This window comes from Mandrillus leucophaeus, unplaced genomic scaffold (genome assembly GCF_000951045.1).
Source record: "Mandrillus leucophaeus isolate KB7577 unplaced genomic scaffold, Mleu.le_1.0 Scaffold504, whole genome shotgun sequence".
NCBI classification, from domain to species: Eukaryota; Metazoa; Chordata; class Mammalia; order Primates; family Cercopithecidae; genus Mandrillus; species Mandrillus leucophaeus.
This window is the reverse complement of record NW_012105410.1, coordinates 590,149-604,179: the sequence shown is the minus strand read 5'-3', so window position 1 is coordinate 604,179 and position 14,031 is coordinate 590,149. Positions and strand designations below refer to the sequence as shown.

The following is a 14,031-nucleotide window of genomic DNA, read 5'->3' as shown; positions in this document are numbered from 1 at the left end:
GGTAGGGAGCAGAAATGGTTTACTAGTTTTGGAAACTCTAGGGAACTGGTTCCATGGAGATTTTTGCAGCCTACCCTTGAAGACTGTACAACTCGGGTGGGAAATGGGGTTAGCTATACAAAAGCTATACCTTACCCAGTTATTGGTTAGTTTTGTTTATTGGCAACTGCTTTATTTAGGGAAATGAACTTCTACATAAGGCACACCAGGGAGTAAGTAGATCAACAGTGCCATGGAAAAATAACACCTGGAGGAGGCACTGTGGCTGGCACTACAGAACAGTGACTCCACCTCTGTAACCAGACACGAGTCACATTACAGTGGGACTCAACTGCAGATGGGAAAAGCTCATAATCAAACTTCTTTGTCCATGGCAATATCATGGGTAATATCTGTGATGAATTATGAGTTGCTGAGAGCACAAAAGAGTGATCTACATTTACTGTGAACCCACTAACCATTTGGGAATAAAGCAGCTGCTGCTACAGGTGACAAACATGGGAAATAATGATCGTAAAGTAGTCAATGCATTGGAAAGAGCACTGGACTAGTAGTCTAATCCTAGGTCTATAAGCTTTGTGACAAGTTAAGAGTCTTTTAGAGACTCAGTTTCCTCACATGTGATACATGGAAATGATAAAATAACTTCCTTGCTTGACTCACATTTGGTCCTACTGGGAAGATGAAACAGATGAAGATGTGAAAATGCTTAGAAATTGTAAAGCAGTTATAAAGGATTTCACTTAGTAAAATAAAAGTAAAATAAAATAAATGAGCTTCACTTATTCCCTTACCTGGAAATAGGCAAAGGCCAAGTGATCCAAGGCATCTTCTAGACTTGCCTCATCCTCTGTCTTCCACTCTCCATAAGATCCTCGGAAGAGACTGACAGCCTCCTCCAGCCATGGAATGGCATGGTAATAATCCCCCATGTCATAGGCCACCTACACAGAACACAAGTACCATCACTAAAGCCTTATTCCACAGGTAGAAAAAGAAAATGACAATTCAAAGAATAAGAGGACCTTTGGAATCCAAGAAGGCAGATTTTAATTTCAAACTCATTTTAATTCAATTTATTAAGCATCTACTATATACAATGCATTGTATTAGGTGAAGAGGAGACATAAGGGTTCTTATGCTTAAGGAATTTATAATCTGAAGGAGAAGAGAACATGACCTCAACTAACTTTAATTTGGGACACAATGTCATGAGTGCTCCAAGGAAAATGCATACTATCCTGTGGTGGCACAGAGAAAGGAAGAGACTTGGGAATCTCAGAAAGCTTCATGTAGGAGGTAGCATCTGAGACAGGCTTTCCTTGAAGAAGGAAAAGGATTTTGGTGAGTAGAGACTGGGAAGAAAAGCATTTTAAGATGAGGGAATGGCAGAAACAGAAATCTAAAGCAAGAATGTGTTCAAGTAGTCCATCGTGGCTGTAGCTAGGGTGAAGAGAAACAAAAAGTAAACTTGAAACAGCAGCACCGGCTAAGCAAATTACAGTCTTGAATATCATATTTTTAGGAAGATATTGCTGGTAGCAATGTGAAGAATGGATTACATTCATTCATTCATTCATTTATTCAATATTTACTAAGTATTTCCTATGCGCCTGGTGGCCCTGTCCTGTAAGAGCTTAAATCAAGAGGGGGCACGTGAGTAAGCCAATAATTGTAACACAATGCATTAGACACCATAACGAAGGTAGACATGGAATACTATGGAAGCTCAATGGATCTGTTCTGTATTAAATGCTGGAACGCCGGCAACATGGCAACATGTACCAGACATAGCTCCTGTCTCCTCATAGTGTACAGTTAACTAGAATACCAGAGCTGCAAGTGGAATTTCCTGGAAGTTGATACTGGAGACAACATGGAATTGTAAAGTTACAGACTAGGAAGAACTATTACAAAATGATCTAATTAGGGTGTAACTTCCTGACAGAGAAAAATCCTAGAGATATTGCAGTTCTGCGGCCTAAATAATAAATCATTGTTCCTTCAAGTCTGTCATTAACCTGTTGTTTCATTTTTCTGCACCTCAAGTCCTATTTGTAAAAAGGTTGAGCTAAAAAATGCTAAAAATGACTGAACTTTTCATGACAAGTTAATTTGTTTAATTAAGATTTCTATGAATAACTTCAAGCCCCAGCAATATGGTAGACTGAAATAACTGGAATCCTTCCGAACACAAATTCAGACACTTTAAATACTATAAAAAGTGTTGTATTATATATTTTCAAGAAATAAAAAAAACAAAATATCAGGTACCAGAAACAAAAAAGGGCTAAAAGCCCAAACCATAAGCTTATGAGCAGATGCTGATGTTCCTTAGGATGGGGGTGGGTGTTAATCATAGTAACTTTGGTGTTCAGTAACCTTGGGTTATAACGCCCATATGAGGATAGAAGATGAGCCGTTCTTAGACCTGCCGCAAGCCCAGGAACTGGAACTAAGACGCCTGTATGAAATTGGATTCTATAAGAAACTACACCTTAGGAGAAAAGGTAGACCAGAAAAAAATTTGCCTGCTGCCTTAATGAGACAAGAAGATTTGTTTGTTTCTGTCTAGCTCTGTGTAAGAATATTCTCAATTTTGAGCCTCTACTTCTTGTGAGTATAGGGTTTGAATCTGCAATATTCATATGGTTAAGGAACTCCTATGTCAATAAATGAATATAAAAATGGATCTAAGGCCAGTGAGAGCACCAGAGTTTCTGGAAGAAGAACACCCAAAACTCTCTGGAGGGATATTCCCACAACTCTGGGCACATGGATTCTCTTAGGAGGAAAATGTCCTGCTGAAAATAAGCTCCCAAACATGACAAACTATATCAGGAAATAATCCATCATGAGCAAGAGTCAACAGACACAATAGCATGATGATGGAATTAGACAATTAAGAATTTCAGAAGAGAGGCTGGGTGCAGTGATTTATGCCTGTAATCCCAGCACTTTGAGAGGCTGAGGCAGGAGGATCACTTGAGGTCAGGAGTTCGAGACCATCCTGGGCAACACAGTGAGACCCTTATTTAAAAAGTAGCTGGATATGGTTGGGCACACCAGCAGTCCTAGCTACTTGGGAGGCTGAGGTGGGAGGATCACTTGAGCCCCCCCAGGTGGGAGGATCACTTGATCAAGGCTGCAGCGAGCCATGATTGTGTCACTGTACTTACTTGGATGGCAGAGCGAAACCCTAAGAAAAAAAAAGAATTTCATAAACTAGAAACTTCGTAATCCATAGAGGAAGGGATTGGGGAAGTATAGATGAAACAAATTTGGCCACATGTTGATAATTATTGAAGCTTATTCTGTGACTTGGCAATACCACTCCCAGGTATTCATCCAAGAGAAATGAGAATAAATGTCCATAGAAGGACATAAAAGGATGTTAACAGAAGCTTTATTCACAGTAGCCCAAACTGGAAGCAATCCAAGAATCTGTTAACAGAAGACTGGATCAACAGTTTGTGGCATATTCATAGAATGGAATACTACCCAGCAATAAAAAGAAATGAACTACTAACAAATGATACAATATGGATGAATTCCACAGATATAATGTGCTGAGTGAAAGAAGCTGGACTCAGAAGGGCATATACTATATGGTTCAGGATCGCGGCTACCTGGGCAAGGGTGGAGCAGAAGGGGTGGGGTGAGTGGTAAGGAGGATGAGTGGGGGTTTAGCTGTATGTAACATGTTTTTTTTAAAAATATATATTTTAAAAAATGAAACAAACATAGCAAAATCTGAACATATATTCATGACAATGATAGATATAATTGCTTGCTATATTATTTTATGTCCTTTTCTTATATTTGAAAAGTTTTCTCTCTCAAAATAAGTAAATAAATATAGAAAGAAAGATTGCCAGTAAGACTTCCAGGAAGTGACTTACTAAATTTTCAACATATGGCTTTACTTTCAGAAAGGCCTCACTAATGAAGAATATGTCAGTACCATACATCAAACTATTTACCTGGCTTAAATTTAAATCAGCCATGAACATGATGATTGAGCTCTGATTCCGCTCAGGATCCCAGAAAAGAGAAAACGGTAAGTAGAGAGACTCAAGCAGCCCACTCTGCCTTAATTTGGAAGACTGACTCCCAAAATTTGGAATCAGGACACATGAGACCCACTCCCAGATCTGTTGACAAATACTGTAGGTGTCAGGAAAAATACACCTTACTGCAATAAACACCTTCAAAGGTAAAATGGATTTGCTCCATTGCTTTTTATGGCAAAGGCTGGCAAAGAGTATATTACAAAATGATCTCAAGTGTGATTACAACTTATAATCAAAGATCGGTTAAAGACCTCAGATGGGGGGCGGGGGGGTGTTCCTGAAGTCTATTTCCTCAAGTAATGTTAAAGCGAATGGCCTTAGATTTTGGACACTACTTTAATTTTGTATTTCTAAATGCTTAGGAAATGTTGCATTGGATTCCAGAAAGTCTCAGGAGGCTGTTTCCATGATCCTACCTTTCCATCACCATCTCTTATCCTTTTCCCCAACCTTGTGTCCCTGACCCCCTGATTTCCCTTTCTACCCAAGGGTTCAGGCACTGGCCGGGTGCTATAGTTAGGGTGACCAAAGGACCATTTTTCCCAGTTCATGTCTGTTGTTCTAGCATAATTAATAACACCCCTTTCAATCTCAAGAGTGTCCTAAGCATATAAACACCTTTATTACTATGGAAAGGCCCTGAGATTTGGAGTCAAGACTGGGTTCAAGCTTTAGTTCTGCACTTAAAATTGCATAATCTTAGGGCAAGTTATTTACCTTCTCTGAATCTTGTTTTCTTTCTCTGAAAATGGAAATATCCAAGTTTACTGTAAGTATTAAAAAGAAGTAAAAGCAATCGGGACACAGTTATTTCATCCATAAGAAACCAGAGCCAAGCAACTGGTCCTCTCTCGAATATTGTTACCTTGCCGACTTGGAAGCAGTCATCCCCTGTGAGAGAAAAGAGCTGTTTGGGGCTGTACAGGTCAGTGATGGCAGAGCCAGTGACTCTCTGAAAGACACCTCGGGCCAGGCCTTTCACATTGAGCATATACACGTCCTGCAGCCGCATCAGGGCCCTTGCTGCTCCCTCAAGGTCCTCAAAGGCTGGAAGGTCTTGCTCCACCTTCTCATAGCCATCCTTCAGAGCTGTAAGAGTAGTAAAAACATCAACCTGCCATTCAAGAAACAGGAGTTGGGCATTTAATGCATGCAAGGCACGACCACCTGTTCAAATATTTAGTGAGATCAAGTTGGATTTGTCTTTGTGTTCCCAGAGGCAAGCACAGTTCCTGGCACAGGGTGGATGCTTAATGCAATTCTGAATGAGGAACATTCAGAATGAGTGAATGAGGAATAAAAATTAAGGCACACGGCTTCATTATATTGTCCTATCCTGTATGTCTCCAGAAGTCTTGCTCTTTAGGGAAACAACTCTTCTTTTTCTTTCCTTTTCTTTTTTTTCTCTTCTCTTTTCTTTCTTTCTTTTAATAGAAATAGGATCTTGTTCTGTTGCCTAGGCTGGAGTACAGTGGCATGGTCATAGCTCCTGCTTGAATTCCTGGGTTCAAGTGAGCCTCTCACTTCAGCCTTCTGAGTAGGCAGGACTCCAGGCACACGCCATCACATCCATCTAATTTAAATAAATTTTTTTGTAGAGACAGGGTCTTGCTATGTTGCCCAAGCTGGTCTCAAACTCTTGGCCTCAAGTGATCCTTCCAACTTAGGCTCCCAAAGTGTTGAGATTATTGGCATGAGCAACCGCACCCAGCCTCTTCTCACTGTTAGCTTTCCAAAAATCAACAAACTTCTTTTTTTTTTTTTTTTTGAGACAGGGTCTTGCTCAGTCACCCAGGCTAGAGTGCAATGGTGCAATCTCAATCTCAGCTCACTGCAACCTCCACCTTCTGGGTTCAAGCGATTCTTGTGCCTCAGCTTCCCAAATCTACAGGCATGTGCCACCATGCCTGGCTAATTTTTGTATTTTTAATAGGTTTCGCTATATTGCCCAGACTAGTCTCGAACTCATGAGCTCAAGCAATCTTAGCCTCTCAAAGTGCTGGGATTACAGGCATAAGCCACTGCGCCCAGCCCAAAAGTCAACACTTTTTTTTTTTTTTTTTTGAGACAAAGTCTCACTCTGTCGCCCCAGGCTGGAGTGCAGTGGTGCCATCTTGGCTCACTGCAACCTCTGCCTCCCGGGTTCAAGCAATTCTCCTGCCTCAGATCCTGAGTAACTGGGATTACAGGCATGTAATTCCACCACATCCTGGTAATTTTTGTATTTTTAATAGAGACGGGGTTTCACCATGTTGGTTAGGCCAGTCTGGAACTCCTGACCTCAAGTGATCAGCCCACCTCAGCTTCCCAAAGTGCTGGATTACAGGCATGAGCCACCGGGCCGGCCGTCAACAAACTTCTTAAAGCACAAAGCAGAATAAATTGGGAAAGTGATCTTGCTATAGATGACACTGTAGTGACAATTTAATGAAACAGAAACTACTAGAAGACGGTTATTTTCTATACATATATAAATGGAAGGATTTATCTTGTACTTCGTCACAGGATTGTATAATGTATAATGTATAATCATACAAGCTGATTAGCAAGGGGGGCTAATTCTTTGTGCTAGCTAGAGCTAAGGATATTAAGTAATACCCACCTACTCCATTACCCTTTGAAATCACACCCCAACAGAATCTCTCTCCTTACCACCATCAGGAGATAGAATCTTCTCTCTTACCCTCCAGCCCTCCTCCTCATTACCTCGGATGTTCTCACTGGCCTCCAGACTATGTACCACATTCCTCCAGTCAGACTGTAGGCGTTTGATGAGAGTAAATGCAAGCAGAGGGTTAGCCACAGGGGTTGTTGAATCCTCATGCAAAGAAAGTACCTTGTCATAGAATCTGAAAGAAAGGAGTAGAATGATCTCACCTCCTGATACGACCACTACACCTAGGGAAGGCTGGCATGGTGTGTGTACATTAAGAGTAGCTAACATTGACATGCTGAACCTCTTGAGATTCACATAATAGTCCAACCAAAGAGCCATGCAAGCACAAAGAATATGAAAACTATAGATACAACAAAAGTAGGTCTGCTCTTTTGTTCATTGAATGAGTCAGTCTATATTAATCAATTACTGTATATCAGGCACCATGCTAGAGATATAAAGGCAAGACAGGGTCCAGCTCTCAAAGGGATCACAAAGTCTTTTTCTCCTGTCATCACTGTATATGCAATACTTAGTATCTGGTAGAAACTCAAAAACACTATTGAATTAATTATAGCCACTGTGATGTGTGTTATATAGTGGTCCCCAACCTTTTTGGCACCAGGGATGAGTTTCATGGAAAACAATTTTTTCCACGGACCAGGGGCATTGGGGGATGGTTTTGGGATGAAACTGTTCCACCTCAGATCATCAGGTACCAGTTAGATTCTTATAAGGAGCACACAACCTAGATCCCTCGCATGTGCAGTTCACAATAAGGTTCACGCTCCCATCAGAATCTAATGCCGCCGCTGATCTGACAGGAGGCGGAGCTCAAGCAGTAATGCTCCCTTGCCCACCACTCACCTCCTGCTGGAGGGGGGGCCGCCTCCTAACCAGCCACGGACTGGTACCAGTCCCTGGCCCAGGGGTTGGGGACGTCTCTGCTATGAGAGAAGTGAGCATATAATGCTGCAGCTGTGCAGGCAGGGCAGCTCACCCAGGTGGGAGTTAGAAGGGGGAAGGAAAGGCTTCCAAGAAGAGATGGCATTTGATCTGAATCTGAAAGGATTTGTTAAAATACTGAAAGCTATGACTTATTGAGCTCCTACCATGTATTGGCCTGTTGAGCGCTGTAAATAGGTTGTCTCATTTAATCACCCCCCACCTTCGGACCTACACTTAGTGTAGATTTAATTTTACCCATTCCACGGAGAGGAAACAGAAACAAAGCCACACTGTTAGTAAAGGGCAAAGCCAGGATGGAACCCAAGTCTGACTAACTCTGAAACCTGAGTTCTCAGCTGATTATGCTATATGGTTTCTTAAGGAGCTAGAACAAAGAAGAGAAGAAGAGTATTTTTCAAGCCAACAGGAACCATTAGTGTACAAAGGCACAGAGGCTTGAGATATATTTGTAGTAAGTCAATCTACACTAGTTATTTGCTAGATGTCAGACTCCATGCTAGATTCTAGGGATACAAAAGCAAGATGGGGTCCAATACTCAAGGATTTCACGGATAAGAAAATAACTTTTTTTCTCATCACTCTGTACCTAAATTCAATACATATTTCTATGAAAGAATGAATAAAGAATACTCTCCTAGGAGCTAAGGAAAAAATTCTGAATAAGGAAATAATCTTGGTCTCAAGGATCCACAGTTTAGTGAGTAAGGAAGATACAAATAATTACATTACAGATGCAATACCAGATTTAAGAACAAGGCTTGGTGGGGAGGACAGAGAGGGGATGATTAATTCGGCCAGAGAAGGTTAGAGAAGGCTTTAAGTGAGAGTGGTACTGTTTAAAACTATGACTTGTTCACATACATAAATGTGTGAGAGGGTGGGGAGGAGGCCACTTCAAAACTGCAAGCACAAGACAAGGAGAGTCTGAACCACGACAGCAACGGAGAATGGACTGGGTTCAAGGAAGGAGTTTAGGAAGTGGTGATGACTGTAAAGCGGAATAAGAGGTGGGATTGTCCAGCACACTTTCAACCTTTCTAGCTTGGCAACAATTGCAGAAAAGGGCAGAAATGATAGGGCCTGAAGTGATCATCTTTCTAGTTAATTTCCCTTCTCCAGTGTCCTTCAACAGTGTTCATATAGGCAAAAGATGCTGGTATACTACGGTTAATTCCATTTCTAAAACACCAATGGAATTTATATTACTGAAATTTATTATCTATAACAGGACACATTAAGGGTACTATTCCTGCTCTCCAAGAGTTTTCCCCCTCGTTTTAAAATTATTAACTTCAAAAACAGTATAACAAGAATGGAAGTAGAAGAAAAAAGAGTTTGTGCGAAGTGAAAAAAAAATGAACGTGTGCAAGCGCACAGGAGACTATGAGTCCTTTGGCAAAAGTGGGGAACTTCTGCAAGGAGACAGAGATGAAAGTGAAAAACAGAGGAAGTGGCAGGGTGGTAGGATTTCAACCCCTTGGAGCAGAGTCCGATCTGAGGATTTCTAAAGAGTGAGGTCCTCAACTATGAAATGAAGCCTGAAATAGAAGACGACCGTCTTGAGGCTTCCAAGGAGCCGAATGTTTAATTCAACATAAACTAAGGAACAAGAATCTGGACCTGGGTCTCCCAGTGGGGAAATGGGAAGCCTGTCAAGTCCCAGGGTGTCTCTGATCCCAAAGACAAGGCAGTCTGTGAGCTGGAGCTCTAGGGTTTTGAAATGAAACCAGCCTCCAGGGTGTGGGATCTTTACTACCCATTGTTTCCTGCTTTGGCTCCATATGGAACTACTTAGGGAAAGATATTCCACTGCTAGATGAAAAAACTTAACAAGCGGAGACTTGGGCTTGAGTCCAGCTTAAAGAGTAGATGTCCAGGAACAACTGAGGCTGAGAGGGCAGTGATTTTATAAGACGGCTGGATAGGAAGGAGCTGGGGGAAGACCCGAGACTTATTCTGACCCAGCCTCCAACTATCACTCAGTTTCCTCATCCATAAAATGAAAGAACTGGTCTAGTCTAGAAGATTTCTATGGATCTTTTCAGCATGCACATTCTGTTATTTCTTCTGATCACCCCTTCCACAACTGAATAAACAGATTCCTCATTAGCTTGAGGACTAATGTTTAACAGGAATCAGAGGAAACTGAGGCACAAAGGTAAAATGGTAAAGCAGAGAGGTGAATATTTGCCCCAAGTCATGCATCAAATCAAACGTGCTATCTACTTCCTTGTTTTCTTAGCACCCCTCCTTGCATTTGGGGGTTGATTTGTTCAGATCAGGGTTTGATCTCTATTGCAGCACATCAATTCAGTCCAGTGTTTAGATATGCCACTTTTCTGTCACACAAAGAAAAAAATCTCTCAACTGATAACTGAGGTTGGCTTAGAATCCAAAAGTTGGCCCTAGCCCAGCCTCTAAGCACACAGCAGTTTCCAGAGTCTGGAAACTGAGTTACTGGATGCTGAATTCAAACCTCAGGGTTTCCTAAATGTCTTTTTGCTTTGACAAATACTGCTGAGAATGGAAAATCAGATCCTTTTCTTCAAGAATCTGCACATAAAATTTGCAACCCAATCCCTGCATTAAACATAGCCTGGCAGGTTATCCAACCACAATACATGGGCTATTTCACTTCAATATGTTTTGCCTTTGGAATTCAGAAATGGTTTTGTCTCAGTTCTTCTGGGACATTCTTAATGCTTAATCCTTAGCACAGAAAAAAATTGCTGCTGATACTTCTCTTTCACTCTTGGTGGTATTTTAAACTACAAAAACAGCAACAACAAAAGCTAGGGTAAACTCTCTTTATATACATAACTAGTATATGTACCATACTGGCATATAACCATATATACTATAACAAGTATAATTTTTATTCATTAACTTGGAGTAGGGAGTAGTTCCAACCTCAAGAATATGGCATTTTTCTATCTCAACCGAGCCTTGGAAACAGCCTCTCAAGTTACATAAAATCACCAGATTGGGAGTATAGAAAAATTAGCAAGAACTGCCAAAATTCTTGTTTTAAAAAGCAAACATAAAGGCTGGGTGCGGTAGCTCATGCTTGCAATCCCAACACTTTGGGAGTACCAGGAGGGAGGATCAATCACTTCAGGCCAGGAGTTCAAGACCAGTCTGGGCAAGAGAGCAAGACCCCGTCTCTACCAAACCAAACCAAACCAAACAAAAACAAAAACAAAAGCAAAAAAAGCCCCAGTCAGGCATGGTGCGCATGGTGGTGCGCACCCGTAGTCCTAATTACCTGGTAGGCTCAGGCAGGAGGATCACTTGAGCCACAGGTTTGAGGTTACAGCGAGCTATGATAGAGCCGCTGCACTCTAGCCTGGGTGACAGAGCAAGACCCTGTCTCTTAAAAAGCAAACATTTCACTGGGTTTTAGAGCAGTCACTAGAGAACGGAATGATAGAATGCCAGTCTTCAAAATATCAAACTAAACTACAAAATTAAATGTTCGTAAGTCACCTGAGAAAATAATCGGGAACTTTTCTGATTTGTTTTTTATCTAGGCTGTCACAATCCTAGTTAATCCTCAGAGCCAAAAGTGGGGCCTAGTTTCACTAGTTGGTCTTAAAATAAAATAAAATAAAATAAAATAAAATAAAATAAAATAATAAGCATAAAGGCTTAGCATTTGTCCAGCAATTGTTAGATGCCAGGTATAATGATAAATACTTTTACATGGTACTCTTAATCCTTCAACAACCCTATGGTGATAGGTACTGTGTTTATCATCATTTTAAAGATTAGGAAACTAAAGCTCAAAGAGGTAAAGTAACTTGTCCCAGATCAGAGCCAATGATTCAAATAGAGGTCTGTTAAACTCCTGAATTTACCGTTAACCACCATGTACTGTGGCCACTAGTAAAACCTCAATTAGTTAGGGGCTTGGTCTATGTCTTGGTATAACAGATAAAAGAAGCAGTAGGGATAACATAGCATAATAGGAAAAAAGTTGGATAAACAGTCAAAACAACTGTATCCTAGTCCTGGATTTGCTACCTGTTAGATTTATTAATACAATCTTGAATAAGCAACTAGACTTTAGTTTTCTTGGGTCTTAACTGATTTCTCAACAGTTAACACTGTAATACAAATCTATTTCAAAGCACCGTGTGTGAGAGAGAATCAAATGAGATACGGTTTGTATGAGACCTCCTGCTGCGACAAAGTTGTGGCAATGATAATGGTGGAAAGACAGTGAAAGAGACCAGCATGGCGGAGTGGGGTTGGCCAGCTGCTTTGGCCAAAATGCTCTGAGTGCTCTCTTCTGAGAATGTAACCTGAAAGACCAGCACAGGGATTCTGACCCCCCACTACCATCTCCATCTGAGCTACCCAAAGAAAGAGATCACTGGTATGAAAACAAGCATGGGTAGCAGGGAGCATGCTGGGCTCTGAAATCAAGCAGAAAAAAGTCTTTCCTATTTCCACCAATAAGCTTGGACTCCAATGACTCTGAGCTATGAACAAAAAGAAGACATTTGACTCAGTCAGCATGGACCCATAGAATACTAGACAACAATGCTATACCAAAAAGTGACAATAATTATTGAAATGATCTTCATTTATTGTTAAAATTAATACATACCTATATTGTACATTGTCACACTATTTCAAGCTGTTTATATGCAAGCCACATACTTAAGGACAAGCACCAAATTAGCTCATTCAGTCACTATTAACAAGATCTCTCACAAATACTTTCCACCCACAAAATGCTTTTCTTCTACATAGCTCTCTCTCACAGTCATGGGGTCTCAAAGTTTTGCACAGGGTGACAATGGGTTTGGGGGTCACACTGGACCTCAGAGTCACTCCCCATTCCACATACCTTCTTCTCATGTAACCCCAGAATCAGTATTACTATCACATACACTCACGCAAAGTTTTAAAAGCAGTGCATTGTGCCATCTTAGCTCAATGAGAAGGAGGTCACGTGATATAAGTACAATATTAATATATCCAAATAGTGACGTGGTCATAACCACTCTGTCAGTGTTGTAGGCTTCTTCATGTCCCAAGCAGAGAAGGCGCAGCACATATTCATACAGATGGTATCATATACAATCATTTATCTTTCATTTTTCTCAGCTGGACACTGCCAAAGTCGATACATGACTATGGTGCCTCAGCATCCCAAGTCTAACAATCTTTTATGCCACAGTGTGTAGCACTAGAGTTTGTTGATTGTATATCAAAACAATATTAGCTGAGCATCCACTGCTGTGTGCTATACTCAGTATCTTCTGCATCAAGTATGTTTTTTCACAGTGCTTTTTTGATATCAAATATGTTGACACACATATAACATCTCAGTTATCATTTATTTAGTATTTAGAGAGCTTCTACATGTGTAAGGAGAAGGAAGAACTGAAGACATAGAGGGCAGTGGACATCTCTGATTCACAGTCATGGTGCTACAGACCCGAACTCCTTGAGGGCAGAGTTGGCTCTTCTTCACCATTTTATCCCCACTGCCTGGAACACTGCCTGGCTCTTAGTAGGCACTCAAAAATATGTGTTCTATGAATTAATGAACTGAAGCATTATTCATATAGCGACCTGTACAGTTACTCAGCATCACTCACATGCAGAGTATGATATCCACAGCATCGTGCCCATCCAGTGCCAATGACATGTAAATCTCACATATGGTGGAAGACTGTCACCTGACTCCTAACACTAAACTTCAGCTCACTAGGTCATGCGGTGTTTCACGATCGCCCCTTGAAAGGTCAATACTTGCATAGCTAAAGCGTCACCATATTCTCTCCATCTCACTCTCACAGTGTCTCTGTCACAGCACCGTCCACTGTGTCTGTGTCAGTGTGACACAGGGCCTGGGGATCACACAGCTTTGCACAGCACATTGTGAGGTCCTAGAGTCACCCCACCCCGCTCTTCCACAGTGTCTCAACCTCGCTGTGTGACACTGGATATGGGGGGGTGCCACCGTGTGTGTTATGGAGTCTGCAGCCCCACACAGTGTGACTCAACCCTCGCCAACACCTCATGCCACGGAGTGTCGGGGTCCCACACAGTGTGACAATGGGTCTGGGGGGTCACAATGGCCCTCAGAGCCACTCCCCACCCCACGCCACAATGTCTTAGTCGCAGGGTGCGACAGTGGGTCTGGGGTCCTACGCAGCATGACAATGAGCCTGGGGTCACACTCAACCTGAGTCACCCCACGCTGCTGCACAGTGTCTCCCACTGAGGCCCCTCGGTCGCTCCCACTCGCCGTGCCCTCACCTAGTCAGGTCCCGCAGCCGCGCCTCCTCCCCGCGCAGGTACCGCCTCAGCAGCCCC

General features: G+C 41.8%; 1 protein-coding gene across 1 annotated transcript in view; it reads right to left on the bottom strand.

Moving 5' to 3' along the window:
- P4HA3 (prolyl 4-hydroxylase, alpha polypeptide III) overlaps nt 1-14,030 on the bottom strand; it is a gene marked incomplete at its 5' end in the record, with an annotated part of 49,496 nt that extends 35,466 nt beyond the window's left edge. The window contains 5 exons of the mRNA XM_011996227.1: nt 320-392; nt 795-944; nt 4,939-5,162; nt 6,780-6,922; nt 13,975-14,030. Of these exons, the coding sequence (XP_011851617.1) occupies nt 320-392; nt 795-944; nt 4,939-5,162; nt 6,780-6,922; nt 13,975-14,030 (646 nt within the window). The remainder of the gene's footprint in view (nt 1-319; nt 393-794; nt 945-4,938; nt 5,163-6,779; nt 6,923-13,974) is intronic.
- Nucleotide 14,031: the final 1 nt, after the last annotated feature.